This window comes from Struthio camelus, chromosome 16 (assembly GCF_040807025.1).
Source record: "Struthio camelus isolate bStrCam1 chromosome 16, bStrCam1.hap1, whole genome shotgun sequence".
NCBI classification, from domain to species: Eukaryota; Metazoa; Chordata; class Aves; order Struthioniformes; family Struthionidae; genus Struthio; species Struthio camelus.
The window spans coordinates 19,668,041-19,691,940 of NC_090957.1; the positions used below are offsets into that span (position 1 = coordinate 19,668,041).

The following is a 23,900-nucleotide window of genomic DNA, read 5'->3' on the forward strand; positions in this document are numbered from 1 at the left end:
ATTATAATCAAGTTTTATGATATATATGGATTTATTTCTAGCACTAACAGCCCCAAACTGTGGGTTAAAGGAAAAAAATAGGTGTGGTGGAGGTTCAGTTTTAGAAAATACATTTAAACACCATAATGAAAACTGCATGTTCCCCTTGCAGGCGGCTGTCTGGGGTGAGATGTATCTGTGTTCAGGAGGAGTTTGGAGGGCGCAGACAAGAGAAACACTTTTTTTGGAAGCAGGGTCTTTCTCTTTCTATCCACCTTTTGAGCACCGCAGAACCGCCAGGAAGGCAGCGGCGAACACCGGATGCTCCCGCTGGCTCGTAAATGGCAAAGCGGTGAGTCATTCCCACGTGGAACTACAATGGATTACAGACAGGGAAATACAGCTGAGCTAAAGCAAGCAGACTCCCTGGGTGGACGCTGCCCGGGATACGGGATGGGAGCCCTGTTCCTGTGTTGGCTATGGCTGCCCAGTGACCTTGCAGGGCCTCTGTGCATGTGTGCTTGCCTTCCTACCCAGAGATAATGGTTGTCGCCCGCTTTGTAAAACCCTGGAAGGTCAACAGGTGAAAAACACAAAAGAACTGGATATTTCTGGATCCTTCTTGCACTGTTTCCGTGTTTGACGCTACCTTCACAGGGCCTTGGCCAAACTGCTCTCCGGGCGTGTGATGTGAAGCTTCTGATGCACCAGCCAAAGAGGTTGCTGGTGGTGAGGGCACGAATCTGAATTTCCTGATGTGTACCTAGGTCTTTAGAAGCCTCAGGTTAAGGTTCCAGAGGAGCACATATATGTCTTTAATGTATCATAACTAGAGTTTTCTTGGCTTTTCCAGAAATACACATTAATTTACTAGTAAACCCTACGTTTCCTTTTTTTATATGATTTGTTCCTACCTGAAACGTTTTCCACAGCCTGCTCAAGCTACACAGAGCTATCACAGCATTTGTTTCTCTATTGTTGAAATTTCTCTAAATCCCATGTAAAATGTAATTTTAAGTTTTTTTTTAATGAAACAATCACTATATGTCTAATTGTACTGTGAAGACCATTATCTCTCTAAATGTAATACGTTCTGATGTGGAATGGTGTCTACTGTGCAAAGTGTGATGGTAGAAAATGGTCCTCCTCGTTTCTGTATCAGAGATGATTTACACTAGACCTGGTACTAAAATATTTATGAAATCTCAGAACCAGTCAGTGAGGTTAGTTAAGTTTCTTTGTATCCACTTTTGGAAATTTGGAAATGCACATTTTTGACTATGGGTAAACAGAGGCATGTTTTACATCAACTCTGCTGCTATATGACGTTTGCTTAACAGGAAAACTGCTAGTGATGTTGGCAAATACTGTCTTCCTCGTGCAACCCACATCTGGAGGGGAGAGAAAGGAAAGAAAAAAGTTTTCCTCTTTTTTCCAAGCAGCCATGGAAAACGAATTCAGAGAATTCTTGAGAAAGCGCATTTCAAGCTTGTGTTTGTCGGCAGGGAGGAGGTGCGCTCAGGACAGAGCTGGCAGGTTTGTGGAAAATTCGTTAAGGAGCGTGAAAATGTGTTTCTTTTGAGTAATGCTTGTATTTCCATGTCTTTCTGCTTCCTGAGAGAATGCTTTGCTGAAAACCTGCTACATTAAGAGCCTGTGTGTGTGCGTGTCCCCTGCAGATTTTGAGATAATTGCAGTTGGATTTAAGCTGGGCCTATTTTATTATGGCATATCTGCTAGTTCAGATCTCCAAATTGTTGCCCTTGGATAGAGGTCTGATCCAAAATTGGAAAATGTGTGCTTTGTAGCTGCAGTATATAACATGTGGCATAACCTCGGTTTGCTATATTTTTATAAGTAGGGAGGATCCCCCAGAGTCCAGGGGGCCCTTAGCTGCTATTTAATTGTGATGAGCCGCCAAGACCCTGCTGGCCCTCACGGATGAATCCTGCACGTTGCCGCCAAGGACAGGGCTGCTGTAAGAAGACGCCACTTCTAATCTTGCAATAGCCAGCCAGAAGGTTTAGCAAGTGCACTTTGCACTTCTGCACACAGTCCGTTCTCGGTTCTGGCTTTCTGAAATCCAAATGCTGCACTACCTCTGACTTGACTCAGTCCGACAAAGCCCCTACTTGACTACTACTGATTAAAGACGACAACAACAACAAAACATTAAAATATACTTCTCTAGTGAAGTATAGCTTCCAGTGCTGTGTAATTTTCTATTTTGTTCCAAGTTTCAGGCACAAAAGGTAAGTGGTCTTTAACTCTGTTTCCAGCATATGTGAAATGTATTAGCAAAATTCTGTGATAGCAGTTCTTTAAATGGGAAAATATTGCTCTTTCTAAATGCCTCTTTCCTTCCCCAGCCCCTTCCTGTAATATCACAGCTTGTCTGTTAGTTACTATAGATTCCTATTGTCTCTGCAGTGTAAGAAGCTTCATGCCCACTGTTGTGGCGATACGGTTCTTGGAAATCTGTGCCTGAAGAGTGGGTGAGCGCTTCAAGTGGCGCTGATCATTGCAGCTCCCCCGGGCCATCCCTCCCTGCCGCGTGTCGTTCCAACCCCAGTCCAGATGCAGATGAAATCCACAGATGGCTTTAACCTGTAAAGCCTGGTGTGCTTTAGGTACACTAACAACCTCTGGCATCATGAGCTACGGTAATAGTGGTTATGAGTTAGCATTAATGTCTGAAGCGCCTGGATGTACCGACGTGGGGCTGCCAGGAAATCGTCAGTCAAACAGGCCAAATGGGAATGAATAGAGTGATGATGCTCCAATTTCTATGGAACAAAAATATCATAGACTACAACTATGTGGCTCACACTACAAATGTGTGGGGGGGGCCTTTGTCCAGCAGAGAAGAGGACATTGCTGAGTTTGCTCTCAGTAAATAAATGCTGAATCTGCCCGTTGCTTGAGACCTGGTGCTGCACACTGATTAAGCCATATTCTTTGTATATGCCAAACTGAAAATACTTTGGTTAAATTTGTCTTGGAGCACAGGACGAGCAAGACCTTTTTGCATCACAGAAGTCCCAGACTAGAGAATTATGGGTTTTTTACTGTGAAAGAGACTGTAAACATTGAATCACCTTATTAGCTATTTAATCTTTTAAATTAAATAGAATTGTACTGTGTTATTACTATTCTTCCTATTTCAGAGGCAGAATGATCCTGTGAAGGGAACTGGTTGTTCCTTACTTCATTACTTGAGTAAAAATTAATCATGAGATTCAGTTAGAAGACTGATTTTGGAGATACAGGAGCTCGGGAGAACTGAGGATGTATTTCAGCACTGCTATAGCTGAGAGAGCTTAAGCAAACATTTTCTTCATTGGTAATTCTGTAGAAATGGTCTTTTCAAGAGGAATGCTACAGTATTTTCATGTTCCGTAGCTGCAAAGGACTGCTGCAGGTACCTAGAGTTTTTGTTTTGTCACTAGCGGTAAATGGCAGCTGACCTAGTCTTTTTGTTTTTTATTTGCTCTGATCACCTTTAAGAGAGCTGCTGATGAAATGAGAATCATTTCATGAATTTGGTAAATAACCTGAGTGAAGAGGGATGGCTAGCTCTGATACATGCTCTCCAAAGATGCTGGGGTCTTGGTTAACGAAACAGGCAGTGTCCTCTGTGGCGGCATCCTGAGGAGCACTCGCACTGCCTCTCTGAGGAATGGGAGCTCCCAGTTTTGTGGAACATCTGTGTGCGATCGTGCTGTTTACGAAGTTGTTTGTAAATCTTGAAAGAGCAGTAAAATGTGAGCCTGTCAATATGTCTGATTATCACATCTTGTAAAACAGCCTGAAAGCAAAGCCTCTTTCTTCTTTATTTCTAAATGCTTTCTCTGCCTATGAGATATTAAGGGAGGTGAGGGAAATACGGAAATAGGTAATGGAAATAGATGGTATAGAGATGCTCAGCAGAGGGATGAATAGGTAACTATCCCGGCTAGCTAAACAGTCGAGCATTTGTGCCAAGATAAAGCTATCCCGGGTAAATGAACAGTACCATTTTCCCCATGGTAAGAAATTGCGTTGTATTTCGAGCAGTTCTCTGCATGCAGATCACACTGTGGCAACCACATAAAGTAAAAGAGATCCAGAAACCTGTTGATATGAGTAATGTCTAAATGTAGTGTAACTCCCTTCCATGCCTCCACCCACCTCGAGAAAAAAAAAAAACCCAATGAGAAACTTTGTGAGGGTATTGTAAAAAATGTCACATTCCTTTTCTTGATGCTTGTTGTGTGGATCTTCAGGAAGAACAAGAGAAATAAAAACTCAAGGCAATGAAAATATAGTAGGTCTCTGTTCAGCTTTAATCTTTCATTTATGCTTGCTTCGCAAAAGTTTTTTAATTATCTAAAAATACAGTTAAAGTCCTAACTATTCCTCTAAATATAAAAAGGTGAATTTGCTTTCCCATGTGGTTTTTAGGCTTCTATTACTGATTGTTACATATGAACATAATTTTTCATCCTGCTTTTTCTCCTTTGGTGAGCTGTGTTTAGTCACACTTGCATGATTTTTCTGAAAATGACCATGTAGCAGTATTGTAGAGCTACCTCTACAAATGTTGTCCTAAGGAAAAAAAGTATAACTTTGCTAGAAGAAAATCCCATTTTGGCATGGCCAAAATCTAAAATTCTTAACGAAGCTGCAGCAAGTTGCATGATATTAGCTGAAGGAAACAGCCAGCTATGTTCACCTTCAGAGGGAGAACTGGAATACTACATGGAAATCCCATTTCTCGGTATTTTGAGCTTTCCTGTAAGTAATCAGAAAAGGTCTGAAGAAATTAGTTCAAATTACAATCTTATTGGAAAAAAATATAGATCTTAGCCATATGTGAATATTTTACACACACGTTATTAAAACAAAACAAAAAAAAAACCAGATGGAAACGTTCACATATTTCAAAACTGAAATTTTAAAGCTTCTAAGATGTGATACTGGGAAGAGCCGTTTCTTGAGCTGTCCCATTTTATTATGCAAATCAAAATTCTATAGGATCATCAAAGTCTCATGCTTCAAAGGCAACCCTCCAAAGAGAGGGAATTTCTACAGATGTGCAATTGGTACATGTGGAGCTTCCTTTTTTTTTCTTCCTCTAGCACATCGTATCAGCCATGGGCATCCCAGAGCAGGAAGCTGTACTAGGCTGAATAAATAGTCTCAGTAGCAAAACCTATTGACCTGAAACCCAGAATGAGTAGATTACCTATAAGGAATCCAATATCCTTATCTACAAATTAATTAGGAAATACTGAAGGAGGAAGGGAAAAAAAGTGTTTGAGTACTAATGAAATTTGTTGTGTATCCTTTACTAGATAGAAAGACCCACATGTTGCTCATTTGTGTGTGAGCGTTTGTTTGCTCTGTATTGTACCTTCATGCTGGCAAATACAGGGGTGATGTGAATTACTCCAGACAATTCAGTGTTTCTGATTTGCACGGTGGAATGTAAACTTGTAACAAACAAGACCCTTCTCAGGCACTCAAGAGCAAATTCTTCCTAAAGGTCCTCTGCATAGCTTGTTAAGTGTCCTTCCAAGGTTATGTTAAAACTACAGGATTCCAGATAATGTTTTCTTAAGTATTTTTTAAATTAAAATCTTCATAGCTTTATCTTACAGTTCCTTAGGATTCTTGTGATTTAGTGCAATGGGTTTCATTTTACATAAGAGCAGCAACAGAAGTCCTTTAAAAATTTTTAGTTGGTTAGTGTCTGGAGGAGAAAAAGGCTAAATTCTGTACTCAGATATAATTCTTGAGTTGGTAGTTAGAATATTTGATACAAAAATCAACCAACCAAAAACAAACAAACAAACAGAAAACAAAAAAACCTCTAAAAACCCCAGAACCTTGAATGCGGTGAGAAGTCTTCACTGAAAGAGAGAACTCAGGACACATGTCAGGACTGGGACCAACATTAAGACCTTAGCAGGAGGCAGCAGGGGGCTGGCACCAGACCAGTACACACTTCGGTCATTCAGAGGCTGAACAGGCCGGAAATTTTCAGTCATGAGTGTTGAGTTCTTGTCACCAAAGTGAACTACTGAGAACTGAGAAACCTGTAGACATTTAGAAAATAGTGTTACATTCTTTTTCCATGGAACACTGGAAATTGTGATATTTTTAATCTACTGTGCCTCGCTCTGCGGCATTGTTTCGAACTGTGTGGATGCATTAAATGTTGCAGGAAACTTTGTGATGGAGGCTACTGCTGAAGTCAACAGCAGAGGCCTTCCTTTAGCCTCACAAGTCATTTAGACTTCCTTTCTGCGTGAGCCACAGGCTTTTGTCCTGCTCTAACCTGGTGAGACCAGTCATCTTAATGCATTTAGCGCTGCCCTTGTGTGTCACATCACAGTGACACAAAGTCAGGGGCTAGAATTATGTGCATCTCTTTCCTAGCTCCAGATTTCTGACTTCTTGCCACAAGAAGCTGGCCCAGAGCAGGCAGCAGCTCACTGCCTTATGCACTCTGCTGCGCTCAATGGTACCTGGCTGAGCACTGCCCTGTGACTAAAGTGATTACGAGTACACTGCAAATAAGGAACTAAAATAGAGACGGTGGCTCTTGCCCAGACTGTGATAGCAGGTGGTATTACTGAGATTCCACTTCAGGACATCTCAATTCTTTATCATGTGCTCTCTCTGCAGAATGCTCTGTGTTTTACAGGCAGTCATGGCTCAGTGTCCTGGTTTTCTCTGTAAGACAGAAATGGGTTGCCTAAAGCTGATGGACTCAAAGTTGGAATTTTTAAGCATTCCGTTCTAGTACCAGAGCAGAAGAAAAGCAGTGAAATTTGGGGGTGAGCAGATGGCTATAGCAGAAGTGCTGTAGCTGGATGAAACACTGAACTAGACATTTACTTGTGGTTTAGTCTGGCTTTCTTTTCACCTTGTCATTCCCTTTTCCTTCCCCTTTCCTGCTGTTTTTTGAGAGAAGATGTAATAGGGCTATAAAGTGATGTTGTCAAAACTGGCACTAGTGACTGCGTGTAGGCTTAGACTGAAGTCGGGCGCATGTTGTGAAATGTATGTTTCTCCAAGCAGTGTCAGTTTGGGTTTTCTTTGTGATTAAGCTGAATACAACAGAGCAGTGAACGATTCTATATTAAATCATGGGAGCGAATAGACAGTCAGAGGGGCAAGATAATCTATAAACCGACCTCTCGGGATATTCCTCTGTGAGGTACCTGAACAAAGCTGAGTTGCACCGGCTTCTCAAACACTGTCCAGATGACATCCTCATGGCAGTCTGGGGTAGTGAGGGACCCCGTATACCGGTAGTATCTTGCCAGATCTTCTTCATGTGGGAGAAGAGCGTTCAGTGGCAAAGGGGCCATCTGTATCATTTTCCCTGGGCAAACAGCGCAGAAACGCAGCTTTTAATGGGCGCAGTCAGCAGAATTGTTTGTGCTTGTCTTCACATGCAGGTGCTGCTAAAGGCTACCCAAAGCCTCAGCCCCTGAGGCATGCTTCCCTGGGCTGCAGGAGCCATGGTGCACTGTCTGAGAAATCACTGACTGCCAGTCTGAGAAGCCCACAGAGCACAAATTCTGCACACCTCTTGTGTTAAAAATCCTGCAGAAGCAGAAATACTCATTTTGATGCTTAGGACTTTCTTTAGCTGCAAATTTGGAGAACTAGATTTTCTCCTGCCTGTGATGCTCTGAGTACTTGAACTAACCTTTATCCTCGGGCTCTGAGTCTCAAGTAACAATCTTAACTAAAAATGGAGAAGGACTGGACCATGAACTACTGTGCATCATATGTGCTCAGAATAAACATATGTTGCTCTTTGAGCAATCCAAATGTCTTACCTTTGTATTTAACATTTTCTAATTCATTTATTAGAGTTGCATATTTTTTATTTTCGTCTCCAACCTGAAATGGAAATATTTTGATTCCAAAACATGCATTTCCCAAAAACTGGTTATCTTTAATTAATAGTGACTAAAACAGAAATAAACCACAAAGCTAATAGAAAACATCAAGCAGAATACAGAAAAGTGTTAAGTAATTAAGTGCTGGGACTGCACACCTGTAGAAATCAGGGAGGCTGACATCTTGGACTACTGTAACACAGACACAGTCCAGCCCTGAGTCAAACTGCTGGAAGATGCAGGTTTGAGACAGGCAATTAAAAATGTGGGTACCTACCTCTATAAAGAATGCTAACACAGCCACACCATCCTCATTTTTCTTTGCTTCTGTTATATCTGAAAGGTCTTCTCTTATATGGACAATATGAAGCTGTAACACAACATTTCAAGGCTAATTATTTGTTCCTTTGCCGTATAGTTAGTCGAAATAAATATAGCCTGGCTGCTGCTCTGTGCCTACACTGGGATGGAACCAAGGCTGCTTTTTTGTTCTGAAGCCAGGGAAAAACAGCTCAGGGCCCGTGACCTGAGACAGGAACTGTGAAATAAATGGACTATAATTTGAAACTTCCTTCATCAAAAGCAGCCTCATTCCATACATCTCCCCACCACGTAAGCGCTCTGTATATTGTGGCTACCCTCAGTTTTCAACCTCTAGAGCGTAACAGCTTTTTACTTCATGGCTTGGAAGGGGAGATGGTCACCAACCCATGTGCATCAGCACTGGTGACTTGCCTTGCCTTGAAGAGACCTTTTTTTTTTTTTGCGCTCCAGTTGCACAGCTCACTTTATGGTTGTAATCCCAGAAGAGCATGAATAAGCAGCATGAGAAGGTAATCACAGTGTATAGACTTTGAAATATTTCTCCACCCAAAAGGCTAAACAAACCCAGATTTGTTGCATCTCCTGTGCCTTTCCTATGCATAACTTTTTTTTCCCCATGTGATCTAATCAGCAAGCAATGCCTCTGCAGTTCCTTATTTCCACTACTGCAGTTTGACAGGGGAACTGGCCAGTGGTTTTCATGCAGTAGTATGGCACAAAGCCAGTGTTGCTCACTGTCAGCTGTACCCCGTGGGCGCAACCTACCCACCTACCTCCATAGCTGCTTTTTCCCCATCTATGCTGTGCTCTGACCCAGGCAGGTAGGGGATGTCTCGGTCTCCCCAGTGGAAATGAACTTCTATGGCCTTGTATTTTCTTCTCAGACCTCCACCTCCAATTTTAGGGGATGTGCTAAATGTTGCTTTAACTAGAGAAAACAAATAGGTAGTTTAAAAAAAAAATTATTCAAATCTTGTATTAACAGTACTGGAGACTAGGGAGCTGGATGTGCTTTAGATTCAAATTTATTCCAAAGTCGTGGCTCGGTTTTTCATGCCAGGTGTTCCAGCAGTTTAGCGCTGCAGAAGGTAAACTCTCACAAAATGCTTGTGGAGATTAATTTGAGATGAGAAATCTGCTGGCCCACTTTGCAACAATATGCATCCCTTGCCCAGGGCAGGGTGCTGGGAGCATCCAGCTGTTCCTGTTTGCACCCTGGATTTGTTCAGGAACTCGAGTGACTCAGGGCCTCACTTGCTTCACCTCAGCTGTAGCTGTAAAGCACATTTGATATTTGTTTCCTTCTGTAAAACGGTGGAAAAGGGCAGAGTACTCATATGACTTGTCCCGGGGGAGGGGGGGGGAAGGTTTAAATAGGCTTTTATGATACCCCTTTGTTTATCTTTTTAGCATCATCAGTTACATTTTGAAGAAAAGAAGTTAATAGGCAATCTTTCCTTCACTATGCCAAGAACAGTTGGGAGTGTTCATTGCCTTTACAGTCCCCGGAGTCAGAGCTGCTGCACCAGGCAGATCATCTGGTATTCCTGCATCTTTCCTCTAGGAGAATACCCTCTAGCAAAGCACATGAATGTAGTCTTGAAAGTAAACTTGATCACAGGTTATTTGGTTTTAAGCATCATTTTTATCTCCTATTGTGTGCACTGTAATTTTTATTTTGCTCAGGGTTTAAACACACTATTATTTAGTTCAAACTCTGAATTTGATTCCATTTTAATTTTGAGTGGTGCTGCTACTTAAAGCTAAGGAGTTAAGTCATTATATCTATTTAATGTGATGCTTGATCCATTGTTAGCAAAACAGAATCTTCTTAAAGATGATATTTTTCTAGTTATAATTTATGTTATTGTTATTAAGAGGTCTACATTAAGCACAATTTCTTTTCATAGAAAAGACTGGTTTAAGCCCTGGATTGAAGCCCTAGAGATTTCGTTTTAGTTCCAAATTCCAGATAAAAGGGAGCTTGTGTGAGTCATTTAATTACTTTGCTTTTTTATATGAAAAATGGATTAGTAATGTATCTTTGTCAGCTTTATGTATTTAGATTGTAAGACCTTTGGGACACTGACCTTTGCTGTCTGTACATCACCTAATATAATGATATTCTAATCTTCTGGAGAACTTCTAACTGCTGCTGTAATATAACAATAACAGTTCCAGCATTGTTCTTGTTGTACCACAGGAATCGGCTGCCCTCAGAAGAAAGATATTTTAAAAGCCCCAACAAAAACCCTAATCTTTTCACATGTCTAGGGAAGATGAGACATCTGACCAATCTTCATGAATATTAATTTTCACATAAAAGATATTTCTGTGCACAGCAACTATCATATGGCACTTTTAGAATATCTTTCCATAACTAAAAAGTCATTGACCTGTATATTAGTGAAAAATCAAAACATGCAAAATACTGATGCTTTAAACTAGAATCGTATTATTCTCTCCAGTTATTAAAAATCTACCTACCTCTCTACCTACCTATTTTTACATTTTAATTTAGGAAAATATTTGATGCTTGCGACTTCCCATTTTAGGGATCTGGCAGTCACAACAGCACATCTAACATTTTCAGAATACCAATAGTTAATTAAAAAAAAATTGCAACAAATATTTTTGAAGTTACAGTAATTTAGCATAACATAATCGAAGCATCATCACTGATACTGCTTCCCAGACTTTGTGAAGAAAGTGCAAGCTCAGCAGCAACAAAGGCTATAGGAGCACTTGGCAGACCTTATTTACCCCTGCCAGAAGTATTGCCCTGAGCCCCTGCACACTTGTGCCACACCAGCCCAGAGGGTGCTATTTGGCATAGAGCTGCCCTAGACATCTAGAGCTCTGCTTCTGTGCATGCCAGAACCAATTCCTGCCGGGCAGCTCAAGGAACAAGTCCAGGATCTAAAAATTAGGTATTCCTACAAGCAAACCCCATAATAACACTTTTGACAGCACCCACCTGTATGTCCATTATTTTCTAGGTTCCATTTTGAAGACCCCTTGATATTGTATCCTTCAAAATTCAGTGGCTCCAGGCTGCAGTCATAAATGACATTTTTGGTGATAATATTGATAGGTGACTGTTTGTTTCCTTTGCAGGTGGTGTTTATTAAATGCCACTTTCGAGGCTCTATTTAAGGGAGACAAAATTGTTTTACTGTAGATTACAAATCCTTTATAAAGCCAAATCACCCTATCAGTATGTTCTTGCTTTAGAAATTGGAGACATCTTTGAAGGAAAGGTCTTTGCATGGTGGAATTAAGTAAAGGAACTTTCTTGGCATAGCACTTTTTTCTTTTGCGGAAAAATATTAATATGCTTCAAGCATGTTCTGTTAAGTGTAATAGGGAAAGATTTTTTACAGCAAATAATAGCTGTAAAATAGAAAGTGAACTATTGCCAAGCTTGGCTGGCTGATCACCACCTACAGCAAAAAATAAAGGTGGTGTTGGGGGAGAAAAATCCGAATTCAGCACAGTGCATTTCAGAGGCGGCTGGGCTGGACATAGACAGGAGTAAGGGAACGGGCCAAGTTGCTGCTCCTGGGGAAGTGAAACAGAAGTGCAGCTCTAGGTAGAATATAAAGGTTTTTCTTAGCTCTCTTCATTAGAATTTAAATAGCTGAATGTACCTACCTTGCTGAGATGATTGCCTCTAGAGCACGTTTAAAGTTATTTTTATATTTGTAGTATCATTCTTGATCAAAATAAAATGAATAGCTAGAAAAAATGTTGACATCTTCAAAATATTTTTATCCCCTTCTTCAGGTATCCTGTTTCTCGCTTGTGTTTACATATAGCATGGTCATGCAGTGTTAAAAGTTAAGTTGTGTGAATTTTTGCATTATTTTTACAAAGAGTCCCTCTGGAAAACAGAGAATTCAAACACTGAAGCAATCAGAAATAAATTGTTCAGCAGTACCTTCACAGTGTGGCAGTTCGTATTTCTGTGACTGATAGCACCAGTGGCCTCCACATGCAAACAAAAAAATGTTAACAGATCAGACATATGAAATTAGATTAAAGAGAAACTGTACAAATTGCTTTAATATGTAAGCTACAGTGGCTGGTAAGAAGTGAGTTCTTCAGTTGTAAAGAGAGGTTGTTGCTAAAGATTTCCTAGCTGTATAAAGCATGCAACCATCTCTAATTGTTTCTACCCTGCAGTAGGCAGCTCTTCCCGGTTCTGATGAATCAGTTTACACTTCTTAATATTCCTCCCAAAAACTGTGCTAGCATGAAATACTACAGTTTTGGGGGGGGGGGGGTTGCAATTCTGAATAATTTATTTTTTAATCCTTGGCTTCAGCAACTTCTTGAGGCAAGGGTTCCACACTGAATATGTGAAGTGTTAAGGGATATTTCCTTTAATCAGTTCTGTAATTGTCATTCTTTAATTTCTTTGGAAATTCACTTATGCAAAAAGTCTTACCTCATCCCGGTTCCCGGCACCAGTAAAGATTATATGGTGCAATAAGAAACTTTAAGAAGTGATAAGCTTTGTTTTCCATAAGACAGGAGGAATCCTCATTCTAATTCAGTTGAGACTGCGCACAGAGAGGTGGAGAATTTTTCATTAGAATGTCTTAATCTTGATTTTTCAGTGTCAGAGGAAATGTGAAATTCAGAGGAAGAACGCTGACTCAATTTAACTATGTGTTCATCTGTGCAGGAAAGCAAGTACTATTCTGCTTATAGCAGCATATTTCAAGGATAGTTTTGTAAGGGTAAAACAAAAGTATAAACAGAGTTTAACAAGGAATAGTTCTTTTTGCCTATTTAACTAGTGATATTATAGTTTGTTTGTCTAGGCTTAGGCATTTTAATAAATGGCTAATCAATTTTTAGAGACTGTTATGGAGGCCTACATGTCATTATATTACTTATTACTGTGATTTGTGACCTTTTATAACACTTCTGCTGAAGGGCTCATAACTGTTTTTAACATATAATCTTCATGTCAGTAACACAGCAATACCATCTATTAAGCATTTAGAAAAATTCCTGAGTATAACCTTGATATAAATTTGGCTAATGAGGATAACAAAGGAGGGAGGTTTGGATGAACATGTGGTAATGAATTTAATCTTTCTGAAAAAATGGTAGTGTTTTAGTTCATTTCTCGTCCTCATAAAATTTTAATTTATGCTGGAAACTATAAATAAAATTGACTCACTTTCTAGTTCAGCAAATATTTAGTAATATTGTGAAGAAAAGTGAACACTGTACATTCTTCTTGTAAGAACTGAAGTGATTTCTACATCGTTGTTCCATTAATTTTTTGTATTAAGCCTCTCAAAAAATTGATTTTGGCAAAACCTACTAAATGTAAACAAAACTTAGCTTTAGAACCTGCAATTTCTCAAACTGGTGGTTGTGTTTCGTTCAGGACCATGTGCATTCAGCGCTGGCCAGACCTCCTGCAGCCGTAAGTCGTTTGTTCTCTCTGCTGTGAAACAACAGAACGGAAGTACCAAGTGTAGAATGGCACCAAGTGCCATTATCAGCATGTTAATCAATAAATGCCAAGCAAATACTGGGTAAGCTGATTGCCACAGTGCTTGATTATGTTTAACATGTGTCAGTGTCTGCATGGGTGAGCAACTGCAGAAGTATTTTTGGCATCTGCTGTAGCCCAGTGGTCAGCATATACTTAAAAAATTACTGTGAGCTGGAGGGAGCTTCCTTTGCAAGTTACAGAGGCATGAACCTCCAAGGGAAAAAATGCTGTACTTGCAGGCACAAATGCTTGATAGAGATGGCTCAAATGCAGCGTGACAGGATAGTCACCTGCAAAGGTTTGGACTCAAAGCTATTGGGTGTGAGATGGACCCAAGAGGAAAGCTGCTGGGTGAGGAAGCCAGGCTGTCGGAGGTGTTCTGGCCTGTCTATTGTAACATCCTTGGAATAAGCTCTGCTGTTTTGGGTTTGTGTAGTGCCTCGCACAATGGGCACGTGATTGTGGCTTAGACATCAAAGTGTTGCTGCAGTACAAATCAAATTTCACAGTCAATGTGATTCACAATTAAGGCTAAATACAGCAAGTGCATTGTTCATTGGACATCAGGCTGTGGAGTTTTTAGACCATGACCAAAAAACCACGGCAATCAATGCAGAGCACGGGAAATGCTGAGGAAAGTCAAATACCACCAAATTGTACTGTCAGGTGATCCTGATCCAGTGTCTCCATATCAGAAGAGGGAAGTAGGAGTGGGTTATGCAGCCCTTCGTGGCTGAGTCCGAGTCCAACCCTTTTCAAAGTGACCACATCTCATTACCAGCTGATAGATGTTTGATAGGTTCTAGGAAATAAACTTGCGGGTTTCAACCCAGTCTTAGCAGATGGACACATGAGCACAGTAAAAATCTTTCAGCCTGCACAGCCAGATGCTGGGGAGAAAAGCTAAAAAGAAAAAAAAATCCAGCCCTTTGGTGAGTACTGTTGCTTTACATCCAAGACTTATGAGGATTCTACCCTGCTCCAGTTGAATGCAACTTAGGCCCAATAATCAGCATCTAATTGTTGCAGGCTTTCTGCAAAACTTCTAATATCTACCAAGTAATAAAGAATTAGTGGTTTTCTATCAAGTAGTTATCACAGCTGTGGTTTAGCAAGTTGGATGGTATCAGTGCAGTAGAACAGGATATAAACTCAGCAATTCTTAAGAAAAAAAGGCTCTTAAAGCTCTTAAACCTTAAACGAGCTAAGTAAACATTGCATAATGGCTGAGCAAACAATGAATTAATGATTATTGTGATAAGTTTTTTTTTTTTTTTGTAGTATAACATTAGAGAACAGGATGTTTTGTGTAGCTACTGCTCAAGAAAAACCAAAGCCACCAAACCCTGGGTCACTTGCCAGCAAAATTTGTATCTGAGTAATATTTGACTTAGGTGTGATTTCTCCCTATGTATATGGACCTTGCATTTAAAATGGTCCTTTTTTCCCCAGGCTTAATTCCTGAACCAAATCGGAAAGAAAAAACTGATACTTGTCTTATCCAGTCAGTTGTCTGTCATCTGAGGCATAATTATACCCTAGGGTATGTTGTCTAGTCTTGTTTTAATTGTCTCAGTGGCTCCTGTCACTTCCCTTAGGAGACTTTTGTAGAGTCTATTAGACTTCACTATCAGGAAACGTTTCCTGTTTAATAGCTTACATTTTCCACTTGCTTATCTGCATCCCTTCACTCCTAGCAATACCATTGAACCACCCTAAACAATGCCTTTCCCTGCCTGGTGCTTACAGCATTCAAATAGTTCCTCCATAATCCGTAATTCCGGTTCTTGCTTCATCCATTCTTACTTTGTCTCATCTTGTGACGCTCTGCCCTTTACCTTTCCACCACTTCCATGTTGAAGTCTTTCCCCTCTTCCTCTGAAGCTCCCTTCTTCATGGTACTGGCAGCATCTGGCAGATCCCATCTAGTGTCCCTCAGATCCCACTTCTCTTTCACTCCAGCCTCAGCTCTGCCACTTTCTTGTTGTTTAGTGTATAATGGTTGCAACTGAAGGACAGACCCAGGATCATCTTGTCCTTCATGACAAATTCCTGGATGCCTCCTTGCTTCCTTCTAGAGGCAACTTGAGCATAGAGCGCAGCAGAAGAGAGGGGACACGAGGGAGTGGTGACAAAGTGGTGGAGGGATCCTGTCCTCCCTCCTTTCCTTCCAGCAGGGCACCAGTGTCTGCCTCGAAGAGCTGCTGGAATGGGGCTGTTACCGCACCAGGGCTCCCAGGTTTGCCACAGTCAGTGAGAAAGGCAGAACTCTTCTCCCAGAGTTACTGTCTTGGCATCTTTCATAACTGCTCAATTATGCTTACTTTATGTATTGTCTTTCTCAGATGTAGCCTAAATAATTTTCTAATTCTTGTTGTTTATTGCACTTTTGGGGGCAAGGTGAGAGAGAAGGCTATAAACTCTGTATGAAATATGTGAAGATTTAAAAGTCAAACAGTGATAGAGCACAGCTCTCATGGATTACTAAGTCTCACTCACAATTTCTATCCAGCCCTTGCTGTTCAAGGCTGTTACATTCTCCACTGCCTCTGCCCAGAAAAATGCAGCAGATGATTGTTTGTTTTTTGTGGCTGAAGTGCTCAAACTATTGTAATATCAGCTGCCCTAGAGGGCTTCATAGCTTACTCTCATGGATTTTATGTGCTTGCTGGCACAAGTGAGTTAAGCCATGAGCACCGACACTTTGCTCAGGACAGTAATAGACAGCAGATATCAAAAAGCTCCTTGCTTCACTGACATTAAATAGAGATGTTCACATTCTTGTTACTGTTGGAAGTAATGTAATTCAGTATACATATGAGGGCATCTGGACTTAAAATTACCATCTTATCAACCATATTTGACTCTTGCATTGTATTATGGATTCCTGACTTAAGTCACGGTGCATCATATAATAGATGTCACCTTGACTTCACTATGTTTTAATTTAGACTAGGGCTGAACTGAAGGTTGCCTCTTCCGTCACAAAGTTCAAGACAGTTAAATTTAGGGAGTCTCTCTTGGCAAGTAAGAAGGCCTGCCACTTATCTCTGTTTCTCCTTTGTCAAATTTACAGCTTGTTTCCTGACCAAAGCTGTTTCTTGGCACCAGAATAGCAACAAAACAATACAATTATGTATTGTTTTCATTTTATTGTAAATGTTTTCAATTGTTTCAGCTATCAAGCCCAGCTTGGAAAATTGAGGGGAAAATTCCTTCAGCTGAGAACTCCCTCTTCTGTTCACTGACGCGGCTCCACAGAGGACAGTGCTTCTGGCTCAAAGCCAGGGTCTTAGCAGGTCGCCAATGTGCTATTGTGTGATCTCGGCAAAGACCCTTAAGCTCTTTGGACCATGGTCAGATTGCCTAAATTCCATATAAGTTCCCAAATCTACTTTGTCCTATTTGTTCCTCACTTACTGCCTTACTTGAACCTCCCAAATGGTGATTTGGAAGCCCTTCAAGACAGCGAAGCAGGCCTGGGTCAAGCTGTTTGAGTGCTGCCCTTCAAATTTCTCTATTACTAAAGCAGCGTTTGTTCTGCATGTCTGGAAATCTCTAAATTTCGTATGTTGAGGGTTAGCTGGTTTTATTAAATATATTTAATCTCTTGAAGCATGAATGACCTTTATGCCATCAACGACCCGAAGTATTGAGACAGTGAGATTATCCTCTGTCGCTCTTTAGCTAAAATCCCTTCGCTCTCATTCACTGACTGACTCCTCTGTTTGTGCCAGTAGGTCTCTGCTGTCACCTCGTGTCAGATGCGTCCCTTCTGACAAGTCATTGTTTGTCAAGAGGCATGACTGAGTGCTCACGCCACACTGCCACTTTTTGGTAAGATCGGGCTGCCCTGAATGTCATCATTCCCACTCCTGCTCTATTGTCCACCTGATTCAAATCCAGCCAGTAAACCTGCGGTGAACTTGGCATTGCACCGAAAGGAACATTGCCTTTTCCAGGAAAAGCCTAAATGCTAGTTGTGCATGCAGTGTAGTCTTTGTTTGGGTTTGTATTGGGCTAGTTCTGTTTCTAGCTTGCTTTGCGAAACTTATTTTCTTTAGTACAAAAAGAATAAGCAATTTAACAGCAAGTGGAATCTAAATCTGTGTTTCTGTATCTCTGTCTACTTATATATTTTTTTTACGCATTATGTACCCCCAGAAAATTCTGATCAACCGCTTGACAGGCAAAACCAGTTCCAAATGTTTAGTTGTAGATCTGTGTATCTCTAACCATTGAAAAACAAACATGCGTGATCATCCATCTCTCTCCTATTGCATTTACCGGGAAATTCTGTTTTTCAGTGTGATACATCTGCACGGATGTGTGTTCCAGTCCATTAGGTAGAGCTGTCCTTGAAGATAAAGTTTGTTGTCACAGTGAAGCGTTACAAGGAACCACATCTGATCCAAGCACTGCATTTGTAATTTACAAATGTGTAACATAAGCCATTTGTACAGTGAGGTCGGAGCCTGTAACACAGTACGAACTAAAGGAAGAATCAGATCTCTAAAGAGACTGGGAAGATTCTGCATTTGCTCTATAAACATTTGCAGACTTCTTTCGTGTTAAAGAGCGAGGAGAATGTTTTCAGCTGTGACTTGTGATACTGTTGTAGCTTCTGTCATAATTGTCATGATAAATCTGCTGTATCAAAGGAGGAAGCTGGCTTTGAATAAGAAATGGGTATCCAGGGCAAAAGTGACTTGCTTCTCTGGAGTAATTTGCTTTTCTTTGTTTACAACAGAGGCAGTGTCAAACAAAAATGGAGAAATCCCTTTTTTGGTTATCTTTTAAAATTAATTCAACCAAAAATACTTTACCTTCCTTCTTCCAGTCTTTTATGTCGGATCCTACGCCTAGAAATGTGAAAGAGAACCTAACAACAGACCATTAGATCTGTAGTGCCCCTGACAAAGCATCTCCTACAATGCCACGAGCAGGAGAGAAGAGCCCGCATGCCTGGAACCAGCTAGCTAAGGAACTGGCCCTTGCAGCACGCCTTCAAGACCCGAAGGTTTGTTCTGGTTATTTGGAAAGCTAAGAGAAAGGTGTTTCACAGCAGCGCCTTTCTTGGAAAATGCTTTTCTGCTTCCAGCTTTCAAAATCTAAAGGTCAGAGCAATGAGCAGCTCTCACTCCAGTTTTCTTAAGTGTCACAGTGCACAACTTACGTCCTTATGCAGCATATACAGGATATTCTAATTCTTATGCTGATACCTTTTGCTGTAGGAGAAAGGAGATAATCTATAAGCTGAAGTAATGTCATTTGTCACCTGAGTATGGCTGGGTGCTAGAGCAGGAGGCGATGCAGCACCTGCAGGTTATGGCAAGGTGTGACTGCTGAGCACAGCACATGCTCTTGAATAATGTCCGCCAGACTCATGTGAAGAGTATCAAGGCATTTCTGTGCCAATACAAATTGATCTATTTGTGCAATGCAGATATATCTGGATGCAAAGTCTGGCCAGCTATGGAAATGTAAAAAGTTAAAAACATTTCAAAGTTTATTCCATATATGGCTCTAACACTATCTGTAGCTGCCTGTCAGGAGTCTTCCGGTAATACATAATGTTGCTTCTTTGCCTGCCGGGCTTCTTTCACCCCCTCACTCCGCAGAAACGCACAGAAATAGGCTATTATGCCCAACTGAAGATAAATACCCACTCTTTGTCTCCACCGTCTTGTCTACTGCTCTGCTACAAGTGCTTTTCTGTCTTTTTGTCTGAATTTTGGTGTCAAAGAGAAAATGAGAATGAACTTGTTACAATGCCTTACATATTTATCACAGAATCACAGAATCGTTTAGGTTGGAAGGGACCTCTGGAGATCATCTAGTCCAACCTCCCTGCTCAAGCAGGGTCCTCTAAAGCAGATTGCCCAGGATCACATCCAGACGGGTTTTGAATATCTCCAGCGAAGGAGACTCCACTACCTCTCTGGGCAACCTGTTCCAATGCTCTGTCACCCTCACAGTGAAGAAGTTTTTTCTCAGGTTCAGATGGAACTTATGCCTTTACCATACGTTGTAAAAGAAGTGAGAGTGCTCTGCGATGACGAGATCTGCGTCCTCTGGCATCTGGTCAAGCAGTTCGTGTCCATCCTTCTCTCTCATCCACAAGCCCCCTCCAAGTGTAAGCCAAAATATGTATGGATATGTATGGATGATCATAGGCTGACTCAGATAAGGCTTTAAAACTATTCTGCCAGCCTGAATGATTACCAGGAAAAAAGGGTAGGAAGCCCTAAGCTTACGGCTTAGGTATCCTGCCTAATGATCGTAAATTGAGATTAACAGTTTATCTGCACTGTGATAATCAAGGTAACCACCTTGAGATAATGTTAGCAATAGCTTATCAGTTGTATTTAATCATGTGCTGGATTAGGTGGGTGGAGAAAGGACAGTTCAAGTTTTTTCTCTCCTAAAGCAGCTCTGAGTTATTGCTTTTACTGTGTATTCTAGGACTTATAATGCAGTTCTTGCTCTCCTTTCTTAAACATCTAAGGATGCAATTTTCCATCCCGGAGTCCATCTTAGTAATGTCATTCTGGTTTTGCCAACTTTAAAATGGATTTGGAATACTAATGTAAGTACATATGCAGACTATGCTATTAGAGCTGGAAACAGAAGTTAAAGCATCTTACAGCATCTTACTGCCTCTATTTCTTTTTCCTCTGGAATCTCTTTCTGTGCTGCTTATAGAGATATCAGGTATCCTCCGTATTTGAATGGCCCTTAGGAAACATGAGACTGAGAATTAATGTTGACAATGTCAGTACCAGTATGGTTACGTAAACTTTATGTTTGTGAAAGGTAAAAGTACATGGGTAGAAATATAGAAAGCAAAAGGAATCGTATTCCATCATGCATCAGTCTTTTGGTGCACCAAAGCATAGACTGTGTGAGATTGTCTTCTCATGGTTGAGTCCTGGTCTGTGATAAAGAAAAAAACGCTAAAAAATGCCAGGGTTTGCTCCACACCCTTTAAAAAAAATTATTTTTCAGTAACACTTAGTGCTTGTTGTAACTATTGCAAAACTTCTAGATGGAAGCATAGCACTATACTCTATAGCTGTTGTACTCTGGATGGCTCTGGACTGAATTTGCCATTAACAAAAACTCCCTCTCAAAAGGTTTGGAATATTCCTGTTGGAGCTTCCCAGACATATCCACAGTTTGCCTTACTTCTGCCTGTTTGATACCTGTACGTGATGGTTATTGATCTCTAGAAGGAGCCAAGTATACCTTCTGAGGTGCATCAGTGCTGCTATTAATGAAATATGCTACACTGAGACCCATAAGGGGAGTGGATGAGATGATGGACAGGGATTTAAGACAAATAGTTTTTCTTCCTGGGTCTAGACAGCTGGTTGGTTCTGTGAGTGGGCTGTTGCACTTGTGTGCCTCAGTTTCCCCATCTGTAGATTACGGATAATGAAGTTTGCTTCCTTTATTAAGCCCTATAAGGATTATTAAAAAACAAAAAAGACACTAGATTAAGCCAGATCAATGCTGAAAGCATCTTGAAAGATTACAAGTCATTTGCATTGACTGTTTAAGTGTGATGGAGCTACCCAGAGTAGAAAATTAGCCCTACTGCAGCTATATTAAATGAGTTGATCGGTCGATATCGCTCAAACAAGTTCTGAAAATCTGAAAAGCCGTAAGATGCAGGTGAAGTTCAAGGAAGACTTTTTTTTTTTTTGGTAGATACCTTCCAAATATAACATAAAAAATAATTTGGGCTGATTATCAAAAGTTGAGGTTTCTTCAAACATCTAGTCTTTAACTTAGCAAAATGTTGTTTGCCTCTGCACTCAGGGAAGAAAGTAGAAATAAACATGGTTGCAAAAGGAGCAAGAGGAGAAGAAAAAATAATAGATGCTTTCCTTGTATTACTTCCTTCTGTTGAAGTGCTAACTATTAATGCTAAGCTAATAAAGCCTATATGCATTTTCTAAACGGTCTTTGAAGATTCCATAATAGAGCAGTAAATTTAGCAGAGTGTTAATTAGTCAGTGATCAATTTATGTCGAGCAAGCAACAGCTGCTGTAGACTTTGGAAGAGCAAAGGTTCCTTGTGTTGCTGTGATCCTGTACTACATGTGAGAAGCCTTAGGAGACAGAATACCTGTACAACACAGACTAAAGAGGTGGAAAAGTATTTGAATTGTAAGGTATGGATCTGGAAAAGGCAAGTTACTGAGTCACGGATATGAAGAACTAATTAAGAACAGAGAAGTAAAATGTGGGAGACAGCCCCATTTCCACAATGCTCTGGCTCTGCTCTTTAAGGCACTTTGTGGGCACCTTAGACCTCTGTTACTTTAAGTCTGGCAAGTGAATCTTGATCTGCTTTAAAACCTTGCCCCTTTAACACGCTATTGGTGCAGTGCTTCCCTCTGATACATCAGATAATACTGAATCTCTTTTTTTCTTAATGCAGTCTATTCTATTTTAGTACAAACAACAGACCCTTCATTACTACTTAAGGACTGCAGTGTTTATTTTAATTTTGATATTGACTGCTGATATTTACATAGAAAAGGATATGTATTCAGTGTTATAGTATTTCTGATCTAATAGAAGCATAAAAAAACCTTCTGCATTTTTCAATACTAATTATAGATTGCTATTTAATCTAGTCAGCATAAGTGCATAGTGCACTTATGTACAGAATGCAAAAATAGATGGGTCTGCTGGTCTAATGCAGCAAAAGACACATTGTTCTTTCACTCAGTTGGCAAGCATAGGAATTTCATTGTATATCATGAAGGGCAAAGCAATATGAGTAGAAAAATAAAACAAGCTATTTGAAGTTCTAAGAACTTTATAGGCAAAGAAATTATGTTTTGCATGCTTTTTGAATTTATATATATAATTAACCCTAGAGATCAAGCAAACCCCAGTAATCTTTCTTGGAAGAGGAAAGAAACTAGAATCTCTAAAGGTGGAAAAAAAAAACCCTCATACATTCATGAAAGAAGACTACATTTGATAATTTTCCACAAATGATAAAAGACAGAGAGAAATAAATAAAACATACTCTTCATTTGTCATATAGAAGAATTGGAGAAATTGCACTGTATGCACTGGTACTCAAAAACAAATCAAGAGTAACCCTGGTACAGGGGGTTAGGAAGAACAGGCAAAGACTTACCTTGTGCCTCAGTCTTGAGAATGTGCAGAGAGAGCAGGACAAGGAACAGCAATTCCATTATCTATTTTAAATAGGCTCAGTGTTGAAACCAGAATTGATTAGACTCCTTAGTATGTGATCATATTTCTGCTCTGAGTTTTATACTGGAGTAAGTAGCCCTGGACAGACCTGAAAGCCATAGCCAGGAAGGTGAACTCCTCCCCTTTGTAATTTCTCCAGATGCACCCTACTCCTGATTTGCCAAAATGTATTCATTTCCTCAATTCCGCAAGAGGAATAAGATTTTCTAGCACTAAATAAATGTCCTGCAGTAAATAACTGATGCTTTACAAGCTAGGCACATGTTAACCTATTACTAAAATGCTACATTTTTATTTACTGGTAGCATTTTATCTGACAGCCCACACGAATTTCAGATTAACTGTGAAGGTGTGCATTAAGGTCAGTGTTTAACACACAAACACACACACACTCCAAATTGCTACTCAGATTTAGAGAAGATTTGTGATGCTGAAAAATGGGATTTCTGTATGCAGTAACAGGAAAAGTTTGCGTGGTATTCCTGGCACCTTACTCATATATGACTTTGCATTTAGTGAATTAGCTGAGAGTACACCTTTTTTTGATAATCCTTTTTCTTAACTTTCCTGATTCAGATACTGTAGTATAAGATAAAGATTTTTTTTCCTGTTCCCTTTGCTTTCCTATCTGAGCACTTTAACTCCTTGTGCCGGATTTGGTGACAATCGGGCTTTATGTTCCACAAACAAAGGTGTATGCAGAAAAGCAGCACTGCTACTTTTTGCTCTAGAGTCGCCGTTATGCACACATTTTCTATTTTTCATTTGGGGGTGGATTTTAATCCAGCCAAGGAGGAAAATTAAAGTGGGAGTGTCATTTGCTTTCACCCTCCATGGAGTGCCTCTGCCTGGGGGTTGCAGCCCCCACATCGTGGTTTGGCCAAGAGGAGGACAGCAGGATGCTTGATCTACTGCTCCTCTGTCAGAGGTGCAGA

The 23,900-nt window shown here is 40.4% G+C and overlaps 1 protein-coding gene across 1 annotated transcript; it reads right to left on the reverse strand.

Annotated features, from left to right (window-relative positions):
- Nucleotides 1–4,283: 4,283 nt before the first annotated feature.
- On the reverse strand, nucleotides 4,284–23,058 carry CA4 (carbonic anhydrase 4). The gene is made up of 8 exons (XM_009672905.2): nucleotides 22,886–23,058; nucleotides 12,145–12,192; nucleotides 11,182–11,352; nucleotides 8,978–9,132; nucleotides 8,158–8,250; nucleotides 7,818–7,881; nucleotides 7,191–7,354; nucleotides 4,284–6,059 (listed from the first exon to the last, which is right to left on the reverse strand). The coding sequence occupies exons 1-8, from the start codon at nucleotides 22,941–22,943 to the stop codon at nucleotides 5,871–5,873; spliced, it is 942 nt and encodes a 313-aa protein (XP_009671200.1). The 5' UTR covers nucleotides 22,944–23,058; the 3' UTR covers nucleotides 4,284–5,870.
- Between the last annotated feature and the right edge of the window lie 842 nt (nucleotides 23,059–23,900).

Bases quoted from the DNA above. Each gene is read 5' to 3' on its own strand.
- CA4 (XM_009672905.2), bottom strand. From the start codon at position 22,943: ATGGAATTGCTGTTCCTTGTCCTGCTCTCTCTGCACATTCTCAAGACT. The intron at 7,355-7,817 runs GTAAGACATTTG...CTGTTTGCCCAG, and splicing joins AGAAAATGTTAAATACAAAG to GGAAAATGATACAGATGGCC. The intron at 6,060-7,190 runs GTACCTCACAGA...AAATGTCTACAG, and splicing joins TGCAACTCAGCTTTGTTCAG to GTTTCTCAGTTCTCAGTAGT.